This window comes from Peromyscus maniculatus, chromosome 6 (assembly GCF_049852395.1).
Source record: "Peromyscus maniculatus bairdii isolate BWxNUB_F1_BW_parent chromosome 6, HU_Pman_BW_mat_3.1, whole genome shotgun sequence".
Lineage (NCBI taxonomy): Eukaryota > Metazoa > Chordata > Mammalia > Rodentia > Cricetidae > Peromyscus > Peromyscus maniculatus.
In genome coordinates this window covers 132206354-132226280 of record NC_134857.1, presented here as the reverse complement: position 1 = coordinate 132226280, position 19927 = coordinate 132206354, and the positions used below count along the sequence as shown (strand labels likewise).

Sequence of the window (19927 nt, the reverse complement as noted above, 5' to 3'; positions counted from 1 at the left end):
TCTCTTTCTTTGTTGCATCTTTGTGTGGTTTGGGTATCAGGGTAATTGTAGCCTCGTAAAAAGAGTTTGGTAATGTTCCTTCTGTTTCTATTGTATGGAACAATTTGAAGAGTATTGGAATTAGTTCTTTTTGAAAGTCAGGTAGAATTCTGTTCTGAAACCATCTGGTCCTGGACTTTTTAGTTGGAAGACTTTTGATGACTGTTTCTATTTCTTTAGGGGTTATTGGTCTTTTTAAATAGTTAATCTGGTCTTGATTTAACTTTGATATGCGTTATCTATCCAGAAAATTCTTCCAGATTTTCCAATTTTGTGAAGTACAGGTTTTCAAAGTATGACCTGATGATTCTCTGGATTTCCTCGTTGTCTGTTATTTCTCACTTTTCATTTCTGATTTTGTTAATTTGGGTGCTCTCTCTTTGCCTTTTGGTTAATTTGGCTAGGGGTTTGTCTATCTTGTTGATTTTTTTCAAAGAACCAACTCTTTGTTTCATTGATTTTTTTTTTTTTTTGTATTGTTCTCTTGGTTTCTACTTCATTGATTTCAGCCCTCAATTTGATTATTTCCTGGCATCTATTCCTCCTGGGTGAATTTGTTTCTTTTTGTTCTAGAGCTTTCAGTTGTGCTATTAAGTCATTGGTATGACATTTATCCATCTTCTTTATGTGTGCATTTAGAGCTATGAATTTTCCTCATAGCACTGCTTTCATAGTGTCCCATAAGTTTGGGTATGTTGTACTTTCATTTTCATTGAATTCTAGGAATTCTTTAATTTCTTTCTTTATTTCTTCCTTGAGCCGTTGGTGTTTCAGGTGGGCATTATTCAGTTTCCATGAGATTGTAGGCTTTCTATAATTTTGTTGTTGTTGAATTCTAACTTTAAGGTATAGTGGTCTGATAAGATACAGAAGGTGATTCCAATGTTTTTGTATCTGTTGAGATTTGCTTTGTGACCAAGCATGTGGTCAATTTTAGAGACGGTTCCATGAGGTGCTGAGAAGAAAGTATATTGTTTTGTGTTAAAATGGGATGTTCTGTAGATATCTATTAAGTCCATTTGAGTCATAACATCTGTTAGGTCCTTTATTTCTTTGTTAAGTTTCAGTCTGGTAGATCTGTCTTTTGGTGAGAGTGGTGTGTTAAAATCTCCCACTACTAATGTGTGGGGTTTGATGTGTGATTTAAGCTTTAGTGATGTTTCTTTTATAAATGTGGGTACCTTTGTATTTGGGGCATAAAAGTTCAGAATCAAGACTTCATCTTGGTGGATTTTTCCTGTGATAAATATGTAATATCCATCCTGATCTCTTTTGATTGATTTTAGTTTGAAGTCTATTTTATTAGATATTAGGATAGCTACACCAGCTTGCTTCTTAGGTCCATTTGATTGATAAAGCCTTTTCCCAGCCCTTTACTCTGAGGTAGTGTCTATCTTTGAAGTTACGGTGTATTTCTTGTATGCAGCAGAAGGATTGATCCTGTTTTCTTATCCATTCTGTTAGTTTGTGTCTTTTTATAGGTGAGTTGAGACCATTGATATTGATGGATATTAATGACCAGTGATTGTTAATTCCTATTATTTTTTGTGGTCATGTTGCGTTTTCCTTCTTTGGTACTTTTTGGTTTGGGATTATCTATTACCTGAGTTTTCATGGGTGTATTTAGCTTCTTTAGGTTGGATTTTTCCTTCTAGTGCTTTCTGTGGGGCTGGATTTGTGGATAGGTATTGTTTAAATTTGGTTTTATCATGGAATATTTTGTTTACTCCATCTATGGTGATTGAGAGTTTTGCTGGGTATAATAGTCTGGGTTGGCATCCATGGTCTCTTAGTGTCTGCATAACATTTGTCCAGGACCTTCTAGCTTTCATAGTCTCTATTGAGAAATCTGGTGTTATTCTGATGGGTCTGCCTTTATATGTTACTTGGTATTTTTCCTTTGAGGCTCTTAATTTTTTTCTTTGTTCTGTATGTTTAGTGTTTTGATTATTATGTGGCAAGGGGACTTTTTTTTTTTTTTTTTTTTTTTGGATCCAGCCTATTTGGTGTTTTGTAAGCTTCTTGTATCTTCATAGGTATTTATTTCTTTAGGTTAGGAAAGTTTTCTTCTATGATTTTGTTGAATATATTTTCTGTGCCTTTGAGTTGGTATTCTTCTCCTTCTTCTATCCTTATTATTCTTAGGTTTGGTCTTTTCATGGTGTCCCAAATTTCTTGGATGTTTTGTGTTATGACTTTTTTTTGTTTGTTTGTTTTTGTTTTTTGAGACAGGGTTTCTCTGTGTAGCTTTGAGCCTTTCCTGGAACTCACTTGGTAGCCCAGGCTGGCCTCGAACTCACAGAGATCCACCTGGCTCTGCCTCCCGAGTGCTGGGATTAAAGGCGTGCGCCACCATCGCCCGGCAACTTTTTTTTCTTTAGTGTTTTCTTGACTAACGAATCTATTTTCTCTATTGTGTCTTCAGTGTCAGAGATTCTCTGTTCCATCTCTTGCATTCGGTTGGTTATGCTTGTTTCTGTAGTTCCTGTTCGTTTAGTCAGGATTTGTATTTCCAGCATTCCCTCAGCATGTGTTTTCTTTATTGTCTCAATTTCAGTTTTCAAATCTTGAATGTTTCCTTCATCTGTTTAATTACTTTTTCTTGGCTTTCTTTGATTTTTTCCAATTTTTTGTTTGTTTTTTCTTCCATCTCTTTAAGGGAATTTTTTATTTCCTCTTTAAGGGGGTTTTTCATTTCCTCTTCAAGGGTCTCTATTATCTTCTTAAAGTCATTTTTAGGATTGATTTCTTCTGCTTCTTCTGCCTTGGTATGTTCCGGTCTTGCAGGTGTAGAATCGCTAGGTTCTGATGGTGTCATATAGGTCTTTATGTTGTTGCCTGTATGTTTGCACTGGCGTCTACTCATCTCTTTCTCTGCTTGGTGTAGGCAGTGTCTGTGTGTGAAGATGCCTCTCTTGTTCTAATTGTTAGTCTTGGTCCTCTAGGAGTTCTTGGTTAAATCGGTGCTGTTGGACTCTGTTTCTTCGGGAGCAGCTTAGTCCAATCAGTGTTAGTGGGTTCTGTCTCAGGGAGCAGTTGTTCCTAGTTGGTGCAGGGTGTGCTTATGGTTCCAGTGGTTGTTAGGTTTGTAGGTTTTTTATTATTATTATTATTATTATTATTATTATTATTATTATTATTATTTGGTGGGGGAGCAGGGAAAGTTAGCTGTCTGGTCCCTGGGACTCCAATGGGTAGGGCCTAGGGGCTAGAGACCTGCCCTGCCAGTCCGGAGATGGGGGCTTACCTGTGGTGATCTGGTTCGGTGGCTGGGCGGCGCCTTCTTTTGTGTTCTCAGGTCACGGTTTGCTCTTTCGTCAACTCCTCAGCTGATCTTGTTTCCTCAGACTACAGACTGTAGGATTCTGAATCCTCTCCCGAATGGATCTCAGCTGAGCAGGTTGTTCAGTAGAGTAATCTCACCAACACCTCCAAGTTGTTGGGTTTCACAGGATCGGCAGCTGGGCCCTGGGTTGGCCTCAGACAGAGTGTTCGGGTCTGTTCTGGTTCTGTCCCACAGAGATGGCTCCTTCCCTGGGTGCTCGGATTAAAGGCATCCCTGTTCCAAGCTCTTAATCTCCCTTGTTTTCACTAACTCCTCAGAGGGTAAAAGTTTAGTTTCTGGTCTTTATTACAACCGAGTCTAGGCCGCCGCTCTGCCTGTCTCTCAGCTGAAGATTCTTTTTGAGAAATGTGATCATACCTGTTTTGGGGAAATTCAATCACACTGTGAACCCTGAGTTTGAAGTTGCATTAATTAAATAAAGTCAGTCTTGGGTTAGGAGGCAGAGCCAGCAGCTAGTTGACAGAAAGTAATCACAGAGAGTCAGAGGGAGTCTGGAAGATGGATAGAGAGACACACAGGAAGTAGAAGGGAGGCGGATCCGGGGAGATGGAAAAGTCACTGTGGCCAATTACTGCATAGCCGCATTCAGGCTGAAACAGCAGTAGATTCTGGTGCAGCTGCTCTGACGGCCGAAAAACAGCATACCTGGAAGGAAGAGGCAGGAGGGCCAGGAGTTCAAAGCCATCCTTGTAAAGTTTGGGGTCAGCCTGGGATAATGAAATTCTGTCTTATCATAACCAATGGCTTTATGGGGATACCATAATATAAACTCTTGAACATATACAATTTGGTATTTTGTAGTATATTCATAATTGGACTAACATTATTTTATAATTCCAATATTTAAAAAAAAAATTGAGGCAAGGTTCCATTATGTAGTCTAGGCTGGCCTCAAACTGAAAGCCATCCCATCTCAGTCTCTGTGTTCTAATATTATGGGACTCTAGGCATGTGCCATTCCTATAGCTTCCAGAACTTTCCCCCCATTGTTAGGTATTGAACCAAAGAGCTTATTGGGCCTGCTTCCAGAAAATACGTGTGAGGATTGTGAGAGACCCATCCCCCCAAAATACAGCTGTGTCACTGAGACATGTCACCTCAGCATGGATGATGACTTCCCCATAGCTGCCCCTATGATAGAGCTCTAGATAGAGCCCCTCTTCAGATGACTCTCTTTCTTGAATGCTCTAGCACCTCTGAAACCACATGGAGCTGGTGCAGAATGACATGGGAATGGAGTACAGGGAGGAGCGGCTGGAATATCCCGGGAGGGCCTAATGACTCTTCATTCAGTCCTCTCTTTGAGGGAACATCAACAGGTCTGATCCTGTTGATCGTCTGTGGTGGGCAATTAAATTGCACCTTCTCTGATTAAGATGATAATGACTGTTGTACCCAAGGACAGCTGTGGGGTTGGAAAGCCAATGGTCCCCAAAGGGAGGGGCACTGTGAAGAGTTGTGGCCTTGTTGAAGGAAATCTCACTGTGGGGTGGACTCTGAGATCTCTTGCTCAGGCTTCACTCAGTGTGACTGTCAGTCAACATCCTGTGCCTGCAAGATGTAGCCCTCTCAGCTCCAACACCACATCTATTTCCTAGCCAGTAAGTGCTATAGTATTGAGATCAGAACTGACCTGGTTTTTCTCTGTGGTCAGACTGAATGTCCTAAATAATGTTACAGTAAAAGTTAAAGAAGCCTTCATCTTTGTAAAGCTGCACAGTGTCCAAAGGGTTTTCCTCTGGTTGCAGAGAACCATCATCCTTCCATCTTCTTTCAATCATTTGCATTTTGTAATATTTGACATTTTGTTTCTTCTTTTGCTCCTTGTCTCTCGCTTTAATCATCTTGGCCAGTTTCCAGGAGAGTGCAGCCGTGTTTGGGAAGTGAGAGGAGAGCTAAAGCTCTGTAGGAAGGGAGCCGTATGCTCCTTTGTGGCTGTTCTACCATAAACTGCCGAGAGATTTAAATTCCACCTTCCCCATCACCTCACTTTGAACTACATGCAAGCCTGAGGGTGTCAGGGGATGGCTTGAGGTTGGTTCTCTCCTTCTAAGGGGTCCTGGGCTCCACCTCAGGTTATCAGCCCTGATGCAAGTACATTTACCCACTCGCCATCTCTGGCCCTAAGCCACATGTTTATATTAGCCTGGATGTTGCTGGTGCTGTGACAGCTTCTGTGACATTTAGATACGGCATCGAGGTGATTGGGAGCAGAAGGTCTGAGGCTCAGTTAAGTACCTGAGGCACAAGAACGACCATGTGAGTTCCAGCCCAGCACCTGTGTCAGAAATGCAGGTGTAAGCACCTATAAGCCCAGAGTTTGGGTGCTAGAAACAGGGGGATCCTGGGACTTGCTGGCCAGCCAGTCTTGCTAAAGCAGCAATTCCAGGTTTAGTGAAAGACCTTGTCTTAAAAATAGGGGGAAATGATCGAGGTATATACCAGACATTAATCTTCAGCCTCCACATGCACACACAGCAAAAAGAGCCTAAGTTCTAGAATATTATGTCTGGGTTTAAATTCAGTGATTTGCTTATAGGACTTAAAGCATATTTCCTGTTCATGTAAATCTCTGCTCCTTTGCCTGTATGTTGCCAATAGTAGTCTTACCCAACTTTCGATCTGATGGAAGGAATGAGTGAGATCATTTACTTTAAAGCATTTAACACTGCACCAGCTGCGTGTGAAATGCGATGCTACAGCCTGCAGGTGCTTCTGGAGTTTCTAGTGCAGATGTCCAGAGGCTATGTCTGCAGCTCCTGAATACGATGCTTCTCCCATGTACAAGGCCCAAGATTTGATCCTAAGCACGAGGAAGAAGACGGAAAAGCTCCCCCAGAGAAACAGTGAGAATATTTTGGTATAAATTGTCGAAGACAAAAATTCCAGACCTCTGAGAAGACTTTGCCAGTCCAGACAGCGTTTATTCAGATAACAGCAGGCTCTTCGGAGGAGCAGTGAGCTGTGGCGCTCCCCTTTGTTCAGCTCTGGCTCTCAGGAGCTGAAGAGCCAAGTCTTTCCATGTAGTCTCTGCACCACCGCTCAGCCACCACAGGAAAGAACAGTCACAGTTTGACCTGTGTGGCAGCTTCCAACAGCTGGGTTCTCTGCATTTGCCTTTTTTGTTTGTTTGGTTGGTTGGTTGGTTGGTTGGTTGGTTGGTTTGGTTTTGGTTTTTGAGGCAAGATTCACTATATAGCCCTGGCTGTCCTGGAACTCCCTAAGCAGACCAGGCTGGCCTCGAATTCACAGAGATCTGCTATCCACAAAGACACCAAAATCATATAAAGATAGTAAAACAAGAAAAAAAGTTTACAGATTATGTATCTGATAAAAAAAGTATTGTATGTCTACTATATAAAGAACTCTTACAATTAAATACTAAATAGGTAAGTAGCCTAATATAAAAATGGGCAAATTAAATAGAAATTGAATAGACATGTCCCCAAAGAGAATATACAAATGGCCAATAAGATGAAAAATTGCTTAATATTATCAGTCATATTGGAATGCAAATCAGTTCTCATCTGCTCTAGTTGTTACAATAAAGGTAGGAAAGCAGTTATGGAAGATGAGTGAACACAGATGGTGGCTGGGAACATGGATGGTGGCTGGGAACATGGATGGTGGCTGGGAACATGGATGGTGGCTGGGAACACGGATGGTGGCTGGGAACACGGATGGTGGCTGGGAGCGTGGATGGTGGCTGGGAACGTGGATGGTGGCTGGGAGCGTGGATGGTGGCTGGGAGCGTGGATGGTGGCTGGGAGCGTGGATGACCACTTTGCAGATCAGTCTGAGTTTCTTCAAACAGTAAAGCACAGACTTACCCTCTGACCCTTCTATTTTTATATACCGGGAAAGTTGAAAACATATGTGTTTTTGAACTTGTACACAAATATTCATAGCAGCCTGTTAATGATCCCCCAAAAGTGGGAAAACCCAGTGTCCGTCACTGAGGAAATATAAACAAAATGTGGTATGTCCATTCACCAGAGTTTTGTGTTTGTAAAGATTTATCTACATATTTTATTTTATGTGTGTGCATGAGTAACCTGCATGTATGTATGTATGTGTACCACATGCTGCTTGGTGCCCATGGAGGCCAGAAGAGAACAGTGGACCTGGAGTCACAGGTGGTTATGAGCCGCCTGGTGTATGAACTGAGAACCGAACCCAGGTCCTCTATTAGAACAGCAAGTGCTGTTGACCATGGGGCCATCTCTCCAGCTCCCATGCATTTGAGTTTTATTGATCCATAAAAAAGAGTGAACTCACGGTAGAACACTGAAAGCACGCTAAATGAAAGCAGCCAAACACAAAGACCACATACTGGCTAATTCCACTCATATGTCATTTTCTCAGGAGGAAACTGGTTTCCAAGTAATGATTTCCAGACACAAGGAAGGAGAGTGGGGAGACTGCTGATGGAAAAGAGGCCTCTTGGTAGAGTGACAAATATGTTCTTGAAAGTACTGCTGGTTGCATAACTCGGAGTGTTCCAGAACCCAGCAAGTTGTCCACTTTAACGGGGTTGATTTTGGTATAGGGAATAAATTTCAGTAATACTATTTTTAAAAGCTTAGAGCTAGGGATATAACTGAGGAGGTAGGGCGCTTGCTTACTGTGCACAGATCCTAGGTTCTCTCCCCATAGCACCATTAAAAAGAATACAGTGTCCCAGTAAGTGGATTACTTAGTATTGAAAATCAAATTACTCCAGGTTTCTGTGTAGCTGGCCACCTAATAGTATTTGCAGTTGTTTTTTTTACTGAACTGTCAGACTGGAATTTTATTTCTAGAGTTGTTAGATTCTATTCGTAGAGTCTAATGAGCATTAGCTGTCTTTGAGTTACGTGAAAGCTAACCAAAGCCGCATTTAAGACAGAATTCCTACGACAGCAAGTTAATCTGTTTCTGTGTTCTCATAGGCTTTGCCACGGAGTTGGAAGTGTTCTTTAGACGATAAAATCCCTCTTCCTCGTCAGTCACTACTTTGTTGCACACCTTGTGGATTTAAGTAGTTAGATTCGAAATGAACTAAGCTTGTTAAGTTCTACTCATTTGGGTTGAGACAAGGTCTCACCATGTAACTCTGGCTGGCCTGGAGCTCGCTATGTAGCAAGGTCAGCCTCCTGAGTGCTGGCATAAAAGGTGTGTGCCGCTGTGCCCAACTAATTCTACTCTTTTGTTTATTTATTTGTTTATTTATTATTTATTTATTTATTTAATTTTCTGAGACAAGGTTTCTCTGTGTAACAGTCCTAGGTGTCCTGGAACTTATCCTGAGCCCAGGCTGGCTTCGAACTCACAGGGATCTGCCTGCATCTGCCTCCCGAGTGCTGGGACTAAAGGCGTGCGCCACCTCCACCCAGCAATTCTACTCTTTTTTAACAACTGAATTTTTGCAAAGGATTCTATTGTTAATTGTGTGTGTGTGTGTGTGTGTATCTGTGAGTAGATACAGGCATGTGAGTGCAAGTGTCCACGGAAGTCAGAACTACCGATTGCGATGCCCCTGGAGCAGGAATTAAGGAGTTCTGAGCCTCCCTTGTGGGTGCTGGGACCTGAGCACACGGTGGTTACCCTGCAACCAGCTCTCCAGCCCAACGCCTGAGCTTTTGTTGTTTGCCTTTCGTTGCTGAGACAGGGGCTTGCCTATGTTAGTCCAGGCTCACCTTGAACTTGAACAACTGAAATTTGAAGTAAAATGAATTTAGGTTTTTGTTACATAAAATGTTACTGATTTTGTGGGTTTAGTCACATTTAGCATATTTTGGTAATATGGAGTCTAGGGTTTTCTTCGTAGTTCTTACTTCAGTGTAACTCATTGTATTCTTAGCTCACGGAACACAGAGAGGTACGGCACAGCTACAGCCTGGACTCCTTCTGCCGCTGCCCTTTTTACGAAGAAGCTATGCATCTAGTTGAAGAGGGAAAAATTTACTCCAGAGTACTGAGGTAGTATTCCAGTTTAGCTAATGGCTGATAGCTTACTTTAGAGCCTAATATATTATTATTGTAATATATAATAATATAAAATTATAAAATAATGTATTAAGGTGCTGTTGCTCTTTTTGTGTGACAGTTATTAAATTGTGCTTATGAATATGGGAAAAATACATTTTTGGTCCAAGTAAATGTTTTACGCAGCCTGTCAGTATGCAGAGGACATGTGTTTTCTATTAAGGTCCTGTGGTGAAGCCTTGTTCAAGTCCAGATTTGTAGAAGGCTTGATCTGGAATGAAACCTAACAGTTCCTCTCTGCTCTTTATTATATAGAACTGAAATGCTGGAGTGCCTGGGAGACAGTGATTTTCTTGCCAAACTTCACTGTATTCGGCAGGCTTTTCAGGTACTTCTCATAGCATTAAGTGATGCCCCGCCCAGCTGTCAGGAGCTGTGTACCTTCAGGTTGCAGCATCCCTACCTGTGCACAGGACAGTCCTTTCCATTATTCTGGCTACTCATGGCAGATAGGCAGTCAGCTAAGTTTATTCTCCCTCCATACTGCTGTCTCCATTTCCATTGTCCTTCTCCACACCTTCCCAGGCCTGCCACACTGTATCTAATGGGAGACTGTACCGGTGTGAGTGTGTGGAAATGGCCGCCACACTGTATCTAAAGGGAGACTGTACCTGTGTGAGTGTGTGGAAATGGCTGCTTAAAATGACTCTTGGTTGTTATCAGGCAGTGTATATTTAGGTTTTTAAAATTTGAATCAGTGATTTCCTAAATCCTAAAAGTACTGATTTCCTAAAGAGGAATGAGGTTGTTAATAATAAAGCCAGAAATGCTGGCATACACCTTTAATTGCAACATTCTTTGTGAGTTCAAGGCCAGCCTGGTCTACCTAGGGAGTTTCAGGCCAGCCAGAGTTACATAGTGAGACCCTGTCTCAAAAAAGAAAAACAAAATTTACCTTAGTTTTTGGGTTTTTTGTTTGTTGGTTGGTTGGTTGTTTTGTTTTGTTTTTCGAGACAGGGTCTCTGTGTAGTTTTGGTGCCTGTCCTGGATCTCACTCCGTAGACCAGGCTGGCCTCGAACTTACCAAGATCCACCTGGCTCTACCTCCTGAGTACGTGGATTAAAGGTGTGTGCCACCACCGCCCAACCTACCTTAGATTTTTTTTTTTTAATTTCAAGATTTGCTGGGCAGTGGTGGTGGCAGAGACAGGCGGATCTCTGTGAGTTCAAGGCCACACAGAGAAATCCTGTCTGAAAAAACAAAAAACAAACCAAAACAATTTCTTCAAGATTTATTTTTATTATTTTTACGTGTACACGTGTGTATGTGTGTGTGTAGGTAGGTAGGTACCCATGAGTGCGGGTGTCGAGCTGGAATTGCAGGTGGTTGTAAGATGCCCAGCACCGGTGCAAGGAACCAAACTTTCATCCCCTGCCAGACCAGTGCATGCTCTTAACCACTAAGCCATCCTTCCAGCTCCTCACCCTAGATACCTAATTGTCTAAAACAGAATTTCGATTCGAATATATCTGCCCTTACTCTGTTTTGATCTCTGGGTTTGAGTTCTTTTTGTCTCTGTGAATTTGGACTTCCTCCGTTTCCAGTGAGTACGCGAACTGTCTCGGGCCTTCCCGTGTCACTGGGGTCGCTCGGGTTGGTATTTTTCAGGTCGTTCTCTCGGAAGCAGCCAACAGGATATTCCTTGCTGAGAGTGGACGGAAGATTTTGTCGGCTTTAATCGTGAAAGCGCGGAAGGTGTGTTTGTTCTCTCAGCGCTTCCGTTTGTGCTGGTTTCTCTGGCTGAGACTAACTAGTCAGACAAGGGGCTGGGGAGAGAGCTCAGCAGGGCAACGTCCTTGTCACCAAGCAGACACTTGAGTTTGAGCCCCGAACCCCCATGACCAGGAGCCAACTCCAGCAGCTGTTCTCTCACACAGGTGGTGGCATGTGCCACCTGTCCACCAAGGTTTTAAGATTAAAATATATTAAAATTTTAATAGTGGAGGCGGTCTTTGTAAGCAATTGGAAAGGTCCACCAAACAGTGCTGATTTCTCTTTATTTGAAACAGCCTCTGTGCTCTCTAGTTGGCCTGGAACTCACTTTGTAGATGAAGCTAGGCTCAAATGTGTGCTGATTCTCCTGCCTCTACATCCTGGGTGCTGGAATTATAGATGTGACTACCCCGTCTCCTCAAAGAGTGTGTAAAGCTCGTGATGTTTCTAATAACTTACCGTTGCCTGTGGCATCTGGAGGTCTCTGGAGAGAGCTGTCGCTAGAGCTGTGCCGGTAACCAGGTGTAACCTCCCCCCAGCCTGGTCAGGAGGAACAGTAACCAGGTGTAACCTCCTCCCAGCCTGGTCAGGAGGAACAGTAACCAGGTGTAACCTCCTCCCAGCCTGGTCAGGAGGAACAGTAACCAGGTGTAACCTCCCCCCAGCCTGGTCAGGAGGAACACTGAGGAGCCTGGACAGACTCAGCTGCCTGGTGTTCATCTTCACTGGACTGAGTGAAGCAGAGACATTAGAAGAACTTCATTCAGACTGGAAGGAACCACTTTACTTGATGCAGGCTTGTCCAGATTAAAACAAACAAACAAACAAACAAAAACCAAAACCAAAACCAAACACAAACAGGCCTGCCTTTAGCCCTTTGCCTACCTGGTATTCAGCTCCAGTCCCATCCACCCTCAATTCCTCTTCTGTGTAGCAGAACTGCGTTCATTTTACTCTACTTCGGAAGACTATTGTGATTGAATTAGTGATCTGTGGGACAGTACTTGAAATGCACAGTACGGAGAGACTCACAGGTGACACTGTGTCCTTCCAGCTCACCGTATAAATCGTGGGCTGCTTTCTTGGATTTCCTTTTTTTTTTAATTTTTTTTCATTTATTTTACATTCCGACCAATTTTCCATTCCCTTCCCCCTCTCTTCTCCCCCCCCCCCCATCCACTCCTCCTCAGTCTCCATTCAGAAAGGGGCAGGCCTCCCATGGGATTCAACACAGCATGGCACATCAACTTGAAGACCAAGCTCCTCTCCCTGCATCAAAGTTGGTTGGCCTTCCTGCGGTAGACAAGCCCAGGGGTTTGAACCAGAGTGCCTCCAGGAGGAGCAGAGGTGCCTGGAAGGACTTCAGCCTCCTGCTGGAGCCCTGTTTTCATCCTAAAGTCGGAGCAGCAGTTCGCTTTGAGCCTTTACTAACATTCTCATTCTTGGCTTCTGTGAACTAGAGTGACAGGTGGTAAATGAAGGGCGAGAGTGTAGATTACTCGCCTAACCTGACATGTAAAAGGCCTCAGTTCAGTCCTAGCACTGTATAACCAAATATAGAGGCACATCTGTGATCCCAGCACTGTACAAACCAGGTATAGGGCACATCTGTAATCCCAGCACCATATAAACCAGGTATAGAGGCACATCTGTGATCCCAGCACCATATAAACCAGGTATAGGGCACATCTGTAATCCCAGCACCGTATAAACCAGGTATAGGGCACATCTGTAATCCCAGCACCATATAAACCAGGTATAGGGCACATCTGTAATCCCAGCACCATATAAACCAGGTATAGAGGCACATCTGTGATCCCAGCACCATATAAACCAGGTATAGGGCACATCTGTAATCCCAGCACCGTATAAACCAGGTATAGGGCACATCTGTAATCCCAGCACTGTGTAAACCAGGTATAGGGCACATCTGTAATCCCAGCACCATATAAACCAGGTATAGGGCACATCTGTGATCCCATCACCATATAAACCAGGTATAGGGCACATCTGTAATCCCAGCACCGTACAAACCAGGTATAGGGCACATCTGTAATCCCAGCACTGTGTAAACCAGGTATAGGGCACATCTGTAATCCCAGCACCGTATAAACCAGGTATAGAGTCACATCTGTGATCCCATCACCATATAAACCAGGTATAGGGCACATCTGTAATCCCATCACCATATAAACCAGGTATAGGGCACATCTGTAATCCCATCACCATATAAACCAGGTATAGGGCACATCTGTGATCCCAGCACCATATAAACCAGGTATAGGGCACATCTGTAATCCCAGCACTGTATAAACCAGGTATGGGGCACATCTGTGATCCCAGCACCGTACAAACCAGGTATAGGGCACATCTGTAATCCCAGCACCGTATAAACCAGGTATAGAGTCACATCTGTGATCCCATCACCATATAAACCAGGTATAGGGCACATCTGTAATCCCATCACCATATAAACCAGGTATAGGGCACATCTGTGACCCCAGCCCTGGGAAGGAAGGTAGAGAGGGTCAGAACTTTGAGGCCATCCTCCACTATATAGTTCATTTGAGGCTAGCCTGGGATACTACAGACATTAAAAAAAAGGTAAATTGTCATGCTTTGAAAGTGTTTTCTAGAATAATTAAGACCCAACTAACTTACTTGAAAAGTAATTAACTTATTTAGTAGACTTAAGTCTTGTTATAAAGTTAAATTTAGACTGCAATATGTGTTTTTTTTTTTTCAGAATCCAAAGAAATTTGAAGATGTTTTTGATGAAATGATCTATTTTTTAGAGCAGACTGATCACTGGGATAGTACTGAGATGGAACTTGCTGCCAGAGGGGTAAATTCAAATTTTATATAATCCTTATTCCTGTTATCTACATGTATTTACCTGATTGAGGCATTGTTTGTCTTTTGTTTGTTTGTTTGTTGAGACAGAATTTCTGTGTGGTGGCAGGGCATCATTGTATCCAGCTGTGTGGTGGCAGGCACTGTCCTCTTTCTGACATTCATAAACAGTGGGAACTACATTCTCTATTCACTGGTTGGTTGTAAAGAAATGATTTTTAAAGGCCTTTTTCTTCATTCACATCTTCCATCTGAAAATCAAGTGCTTCATCCAGCAAGGCAGTAATGGTCCTGTGTGAGAGCAGTCTTAGATGAGCAGGAGACAGGGCACCTCAGGAGAGCCAAGGAAGGAGGCTCTGACAGACTGAAGAGGAAATGTACGAGAGGAATCAGAGGCAGGTTCTTGTTGTCAGGGACGGTATAAAAGCCAAGAACTTAAACTGCAGCTGTACATGTGAGTCATAGACTGTAACATACACACGGTAGTAGGATTTGATACAGACAGAAAGGTCTGGGTATACAAGCACTTCCCAGCTCTGGTTATGTCGGGCACTAGGAGCAGCAGCAGTGCAGAAATATTATTCCCAGCTCACAGTTCTTGGCTTCTAACCAGCAGCCACGGAAGCAGATAAGAATCATTGAGGAGAAAATGGCCACTCCAGCACTGGGCAGGGAGAGTCCATGCTGAGCTTGGAACAGCTTGCTATGGCCGAAGCTTGTAGGTGAGTTTACAGGAGCCGAGAGGCATGTAGCCAGGGAACAGCAGGCACAGACCCAGAGAGCATCGCTCCTTCTCTGCTGCGCTCTCACTGCGTGGACTGAATCAGTAGAAGCCTGAGCCTCAGCCTTCAGCCTTCCTGTTTTTTACCCAGTTTTCCTCAGTCATCTCTACGCTGGGTAAATCTGAACCCCTAAGTTTTTCTCGGTTCCCATTGCCTTTATCTCGGCCTAAATCTCTATTGCCTTTTCCTAACCGACTTCATATCTTTGTATTCCGTGACTCCCTACCCACTGCATTCCTCCCTTACATTTCTCTTCTCCTATTCGGTTCCACCTACACTTCTGCTAAAATTACCTTCTTGTTGTTCTCATTGTGACCCAGCATTGAACTCTGTGTAGCTAGTGATAAACTTGAGTTCCTGATCCTCCTGCCTCTACCTCTCAGGTGCTGAGATCCCAGTCACATGCCACTAGGCCTAGCTTGCCAAAATCATCTTTAAAACAGATGATGTCACTATCTCCCATCACCACCAACTCCGTTCTCCTGTGAGAATCAACTGGAAGTCCTTCACATAGGTGTAGATCCTTGCAGGATCTGGTCCTGGTTTCTGGCCACCTGCTTTACCATGGAACCCTTTCAGGGATTTTTTCCATTCCACACCATTGTGTCCCCTGGCCTTAAAGTCTGATAGGAATTCCCTGCTCCTGGGAAGGCCCACTCCCCCGGGGAGACTGTCTCTAATGTCCAGCTCAAAATCAGCCTCTCCTGCAAGCTCTTGACACTTTATTGTGCTTACTGGGGGTTGTGATTGGATGCCTGTGGGATTTTCTTCTTGGGGTTTCCTCAGTTTCCCCAGGTTTCCAATCTGCGTACTGTAGCTATCTGAACCCTAGGCTGCAGCTAGTGCATGTGAGTGAGGGATGAAGCGGGATGGATGGCCTCGTGGGTAAGACAGGCAGATCTGGGGTGAGTGAGCAGCAGCACCCCACGAGTGCTGCCCCCGCTCTGACACAAGCAGGAAGAAAAGAATAGTAAGGAGAGACTGATCTGACCTTGCGGGCCAGGGAGGAGCCAATGCCCTGGAAATACAGTTTTGTGCTTACCTTCTCTTTGCGGAGAAAAAGAATCTGAACAACTAAAAAACCTGGCATTGCAAAGCTCAGACTTTCCTCGGCTCTCTGTAACACCCACTTCTATCTTGCAATTAATACAGGTGAAAAATGTAAATTTTTATGATGTGGTCCTGGACTTTATTTTAATGGATTCCTTTGAAGATTTAGAGAACCCGCCGACATCCATACAAAACGTGGTGAACAATCGCTGGCTCAACTCCTCCTTCAAAGAAACGGTAAGTGGTGCTGACGTTCTTAGCCACTCACGTTCGGTGGAAAATGGTCAGACACGGACAATGATTAAAAAGTCACATAGAGGTCAGGAGTGGTGGTGCACGCCTTTAATCCCACACTCAGGAAGCAGAAGCAGGTGGATCTCTGTGAGTTCCAGACCAGTCAGAACTACATAGACAAACCCTGTCTCGAAGAAAGCAATTGAGTTCATCATTGTAATTGCTAAGGTCCTTGGTTCCAGAGTTCAGCCTTTTTCTCTTATTGGCTTTGTATTTAATTTTTAATTTCATAAAAGTGAAGTGTCTCCCCTGGTGTTTGTAAACAATACAAGGAACCTGGGGTGTCACTTACTGTTATCTTTGGAATATTTTTAGACCAAGAAACTTTGAATTCCAATAAAAGACCACTGCTTTTAAATGGAAACATTGATGCTAGCTGTGAATGTCAACCTTGCTTTGCTCCGTGTTTAGGCTGTGGCTTCGAGTTGCTGGTCAGTGCTGAAGCAGAAGAGGCAGCAGATGACGGTAAGCACACCACGCCCTGGACCCCTGCCTTAGTGCATGTTCTGTTGCTCTGAACTGAGACTGGAGAATGTGTAAGGAGGGGGGCGGATCCAGACCGCAGTGAAGGCCACGGAGTCCAAGAGGCTTTGTGCTGCGCCAGCACCCGCAGAACAAGCAGGCCTGTGTGGAGAGAGGGAAATCAGGGACAGCCTTGCTCTCCAGCAGCGCACCCTCACAGGAGCACCTCACAGCCTGGCCAGGTGATGGCTTACTCAGTCAGAAAGGCACTGATAAACCATGGGGGCCCTACATCCGTGATGAACATGTCTTCCCATGTCTCTTCCAGTCCATCTTACCCACAAAGCACTGCTCTCACTGCGCCCTGCTGGTGGTAAAGTGTGTTGACTCTGAAGTGCAGTGGCCTGGGTTGAAATGTCACTAACAATGTGACCTTGGCCAGCTGCTTCATCTTGACACCTCAATGTCTTCATCTCTGAGAAAGAGGATAACACCACTGTTTACTTTATACAGTTCTTAAAAGGTCCAGTGTAAAGTGCTAAAGGCTCAGATCTAGCTCAGTGGCCTTCAGTTCAGTTCCAGCTGTTATTCTGTTATTTTCCCAGTGGCCTGTTTTACCACGGCCATGTTTTCCAATCTAACATTGTAACACTGACCCTGAAGGCCAACCACAGCGTGTCTCAGCGTGTTCCTCCCAGCATCTTCAGTGTGTGCTGTCAGTAATAATTCTAGTCTAAGGTTATCCCAGAAACCATACTATGTTTGCCTGTCTCTCTCGGGGAGTGGTATGAGTTTGTGTGGATGTATGAGATGAGTGGGTGGATGACTGTGTGTGTATGCATGCTTCTTCAGGGAGATGCCACAGTATGCCTATGGAAGTTAAAAGTCAGCGTTTGGGTATCAGTCTACACCTTTCCACCTTCTCGGAGACAGGGTCTTTTTGCTGCTGTGTAAGCCAGGCTCAGTGAAAATTCTCCTATCCCTTCCTCCCATCGCCCCCGAGGGACACATCAGCATCACAGATACTTGTGCCGTGTGTCTGCCTTTTATGTAGGTTCTAAAGGTCTGAATTTAGGTTATCAGTCTTGCATGACAAGCTCTTTACCCACTGAGCCAAAAACAAAACAAAAACTCAGTGGAAAGCTTCACCAATTAAAAGATCAAGTGGAATAATATCAAGATAAGAGAAAGGAACTGGACCAAAATAAAAGACCAAAATGAACTTGGAGGAGGAAAGGGTTTCTTAGGCTTATACTTCCACGTTACAGGGCACCGTCAAGGAAATTGAAGGCAGGAACCTGGAGACGGGACTGGAGAAGACGCTATGGAGGAATGTTGTTCTTCGCGGTGTACTCGTTTGCTTTCTTATATCATCCAGGACTACCTGTCTAGAGATGGCCCCACTTGCCGTGACCAGCACTCTCCCGTAACAGTCATGAATCAAGAAAATGTCCCTCAGACTTGCCTGCTGATGGAGGCAGCCCCTTAATTAAGGTTCCCTCCTCCCAAATGGCTCTAGTTCGTGTCAAGTTGACAAAAACCAACCAGCCGACCAGCACACCCATGGACAGAACTTGCATGAATTTTAAGACACTATAAAAAGACCAAACTTGAGAAACACAGAAGAAAGAAAATAAACGCAGGTCAGAATTACAGAAAATATGCTCAACAATGTCATAGAAGAAAATTTCCCAAGTTAAAGGCAAGAGTTGCCTATCAAGATGCAAGAGGCATATAGAACATGAAATGGTTGGGACCAGAAAAAGAATTTTCCATGTCATATAATAGTCAAAACATGAAATGTCCAAACAAACGATATTGAAAACTACAAGAGAGAAAAGACCAAGTCCCATATAAAGGCAGGCCAGAATAACAGCTACATCTGCTTTTTAGAGGAGATTTAAAGAGCCACTGTGGCTCAAATGGATGTTCTACAAGTCCTGAAAGACCACAGATGACGTCTTAGACTATTGTACTAAGCCAAAAAATAAAAAGCTATCAGTCATAAAGAAGGAAAAAGAAAAACTTTCTATGATGAAAACAGATGAAAGGAATTTATGACCACCAAGCCAGCTCTGTGGAGGACACTGGAAAGAAGACTTTGGTCTGAAGAGAAGAAGGACTTGACATTTCTAAGCAGACTGTTTGGGGCTAAAAAGATGACTCAGCATATGCTGTTCTTGCAGAGAACCCAAGTTCAGTTCCCGGTCCTCAAGTCAGGAACCTCACAACCACCAGTCCCAGGGGATCTGAAATCTTCTGGCCTCTGTGAGCAAGTGTATGTATGTGCACAGTGATCTGCCATGTGAGTGCTGAGGATCAAACCCAGGTCCTCTGCAAGAGCAACCAGTGCTCTTAACTTCTGAGTCATCTCTCCAGCCTGAAAAGGAAAATCTTAAATTCCTAGAATAGAATGAAAATGAAAATATATCAGAAACCTATGGTTTATAGTGCTAAGTTCTTATGCCAGAGAGAGAGAGAGAATCTTAGTAATGACTTAATGATGCGTCTGAAGGTTGGGAAAACAGGAGCAAACGATGCCCGATATCAGTAGATGGGCCGAGATAATCAAAATGAAATGGAAACAAGAACAGTTCAAAAGAGTCAATGAAACAGAGGTGTTGTTTATGTTTTTGGTTTTTTTTTTAAGATGGACAGCATTGTCCATCTTAATTTGGCAAACCATTGCCAAATTAACTAAAAGAGAGGTAAGAGCCAAATTAATAAACTTGGAGACGGGAAAGTAACCCTACAGCAGACACGGGGACTCCGACTCCTAAGGACATAGCTTTAAAATCCATACACCACTAAACTAGAAAGTCTTGTTATCGGCAAGCTTAGAGATTGTCCTCAAATGCAAATACATATGGCAGGATTCCGCAGGTCAGTCACATGACTAAGTTTACTCACATTGACTTTCCTAACTAAGGTTGGAGTTGTAGTAAGCACAGGTTAGAGCTGTGCGTGTTCACCTGTTATCGGCTGGGACCTGTGCTGCCAGCAGTGACTGGAGTCCTTGATCCTCTTGCTTCTCCTTCCCGAGTGCTACGATTATAGTTGTGTTCCCCCACATCTGGGCTTATGTGTCAAACCCACAGTTTTGTGCGTGCTAGGCAAGCACTCCTCCAACTGAGCTACATCCCAATCCCTAATGCTTAATCATTTAGTGATTAGTCACTTAAAGCCCATTTAGAGCTGGGCGGTGGTGGCGCACGCCTTTAAATCCAGCACTCGGGAGGCAGAGCGAGGCAGATCTCTAAGAGTTCGAGGATAGCTTGACTTACAGAGTGAGATCCGGGACAGGAACCAAAACTACACAGAGAAACCCTGTCTCAAAAAACCCATTTTAGAGGGAGTTTT

General features: G+C 43.7%; 1 protein-coding gene across 7 annotated transcripts in view; it reads left to right on the top strand.

Annotated features, from left to right (window-relative positions):
• Positions 1-19927, top strand: part of Miga1 (mitoguardin 1) — a 68851-nt gene that overhangs the window by 42625 nt on the left and 6299 nt on the right. For all 7 annotated transcript variants that reach the window (XM_006989504.4, XM_006989503.3, XM_076575249.1 and 4 more), the window contains 6 exons: positions 9228-9346; positions 9668-9740; positions 11022-11108; positions 13873-13971; positions 15914-16048; positions 16517-16570. In XM_006989504.4, coding sequence (XP_006989566.1) covers positions 9228-9346; positions 9668-9740; positions 11022-11108; positions 13873-13971; positions 15914-16048; positions 16517-16570 — 567 coding nt within the window. The remainder of the gene's footprint in view (positions 1-9227; positions 9347-9667; positions 9741-11021; positions 11109-13872; positions 13972-15913; positions 16049-16516; positions 16571-19927) is intronic.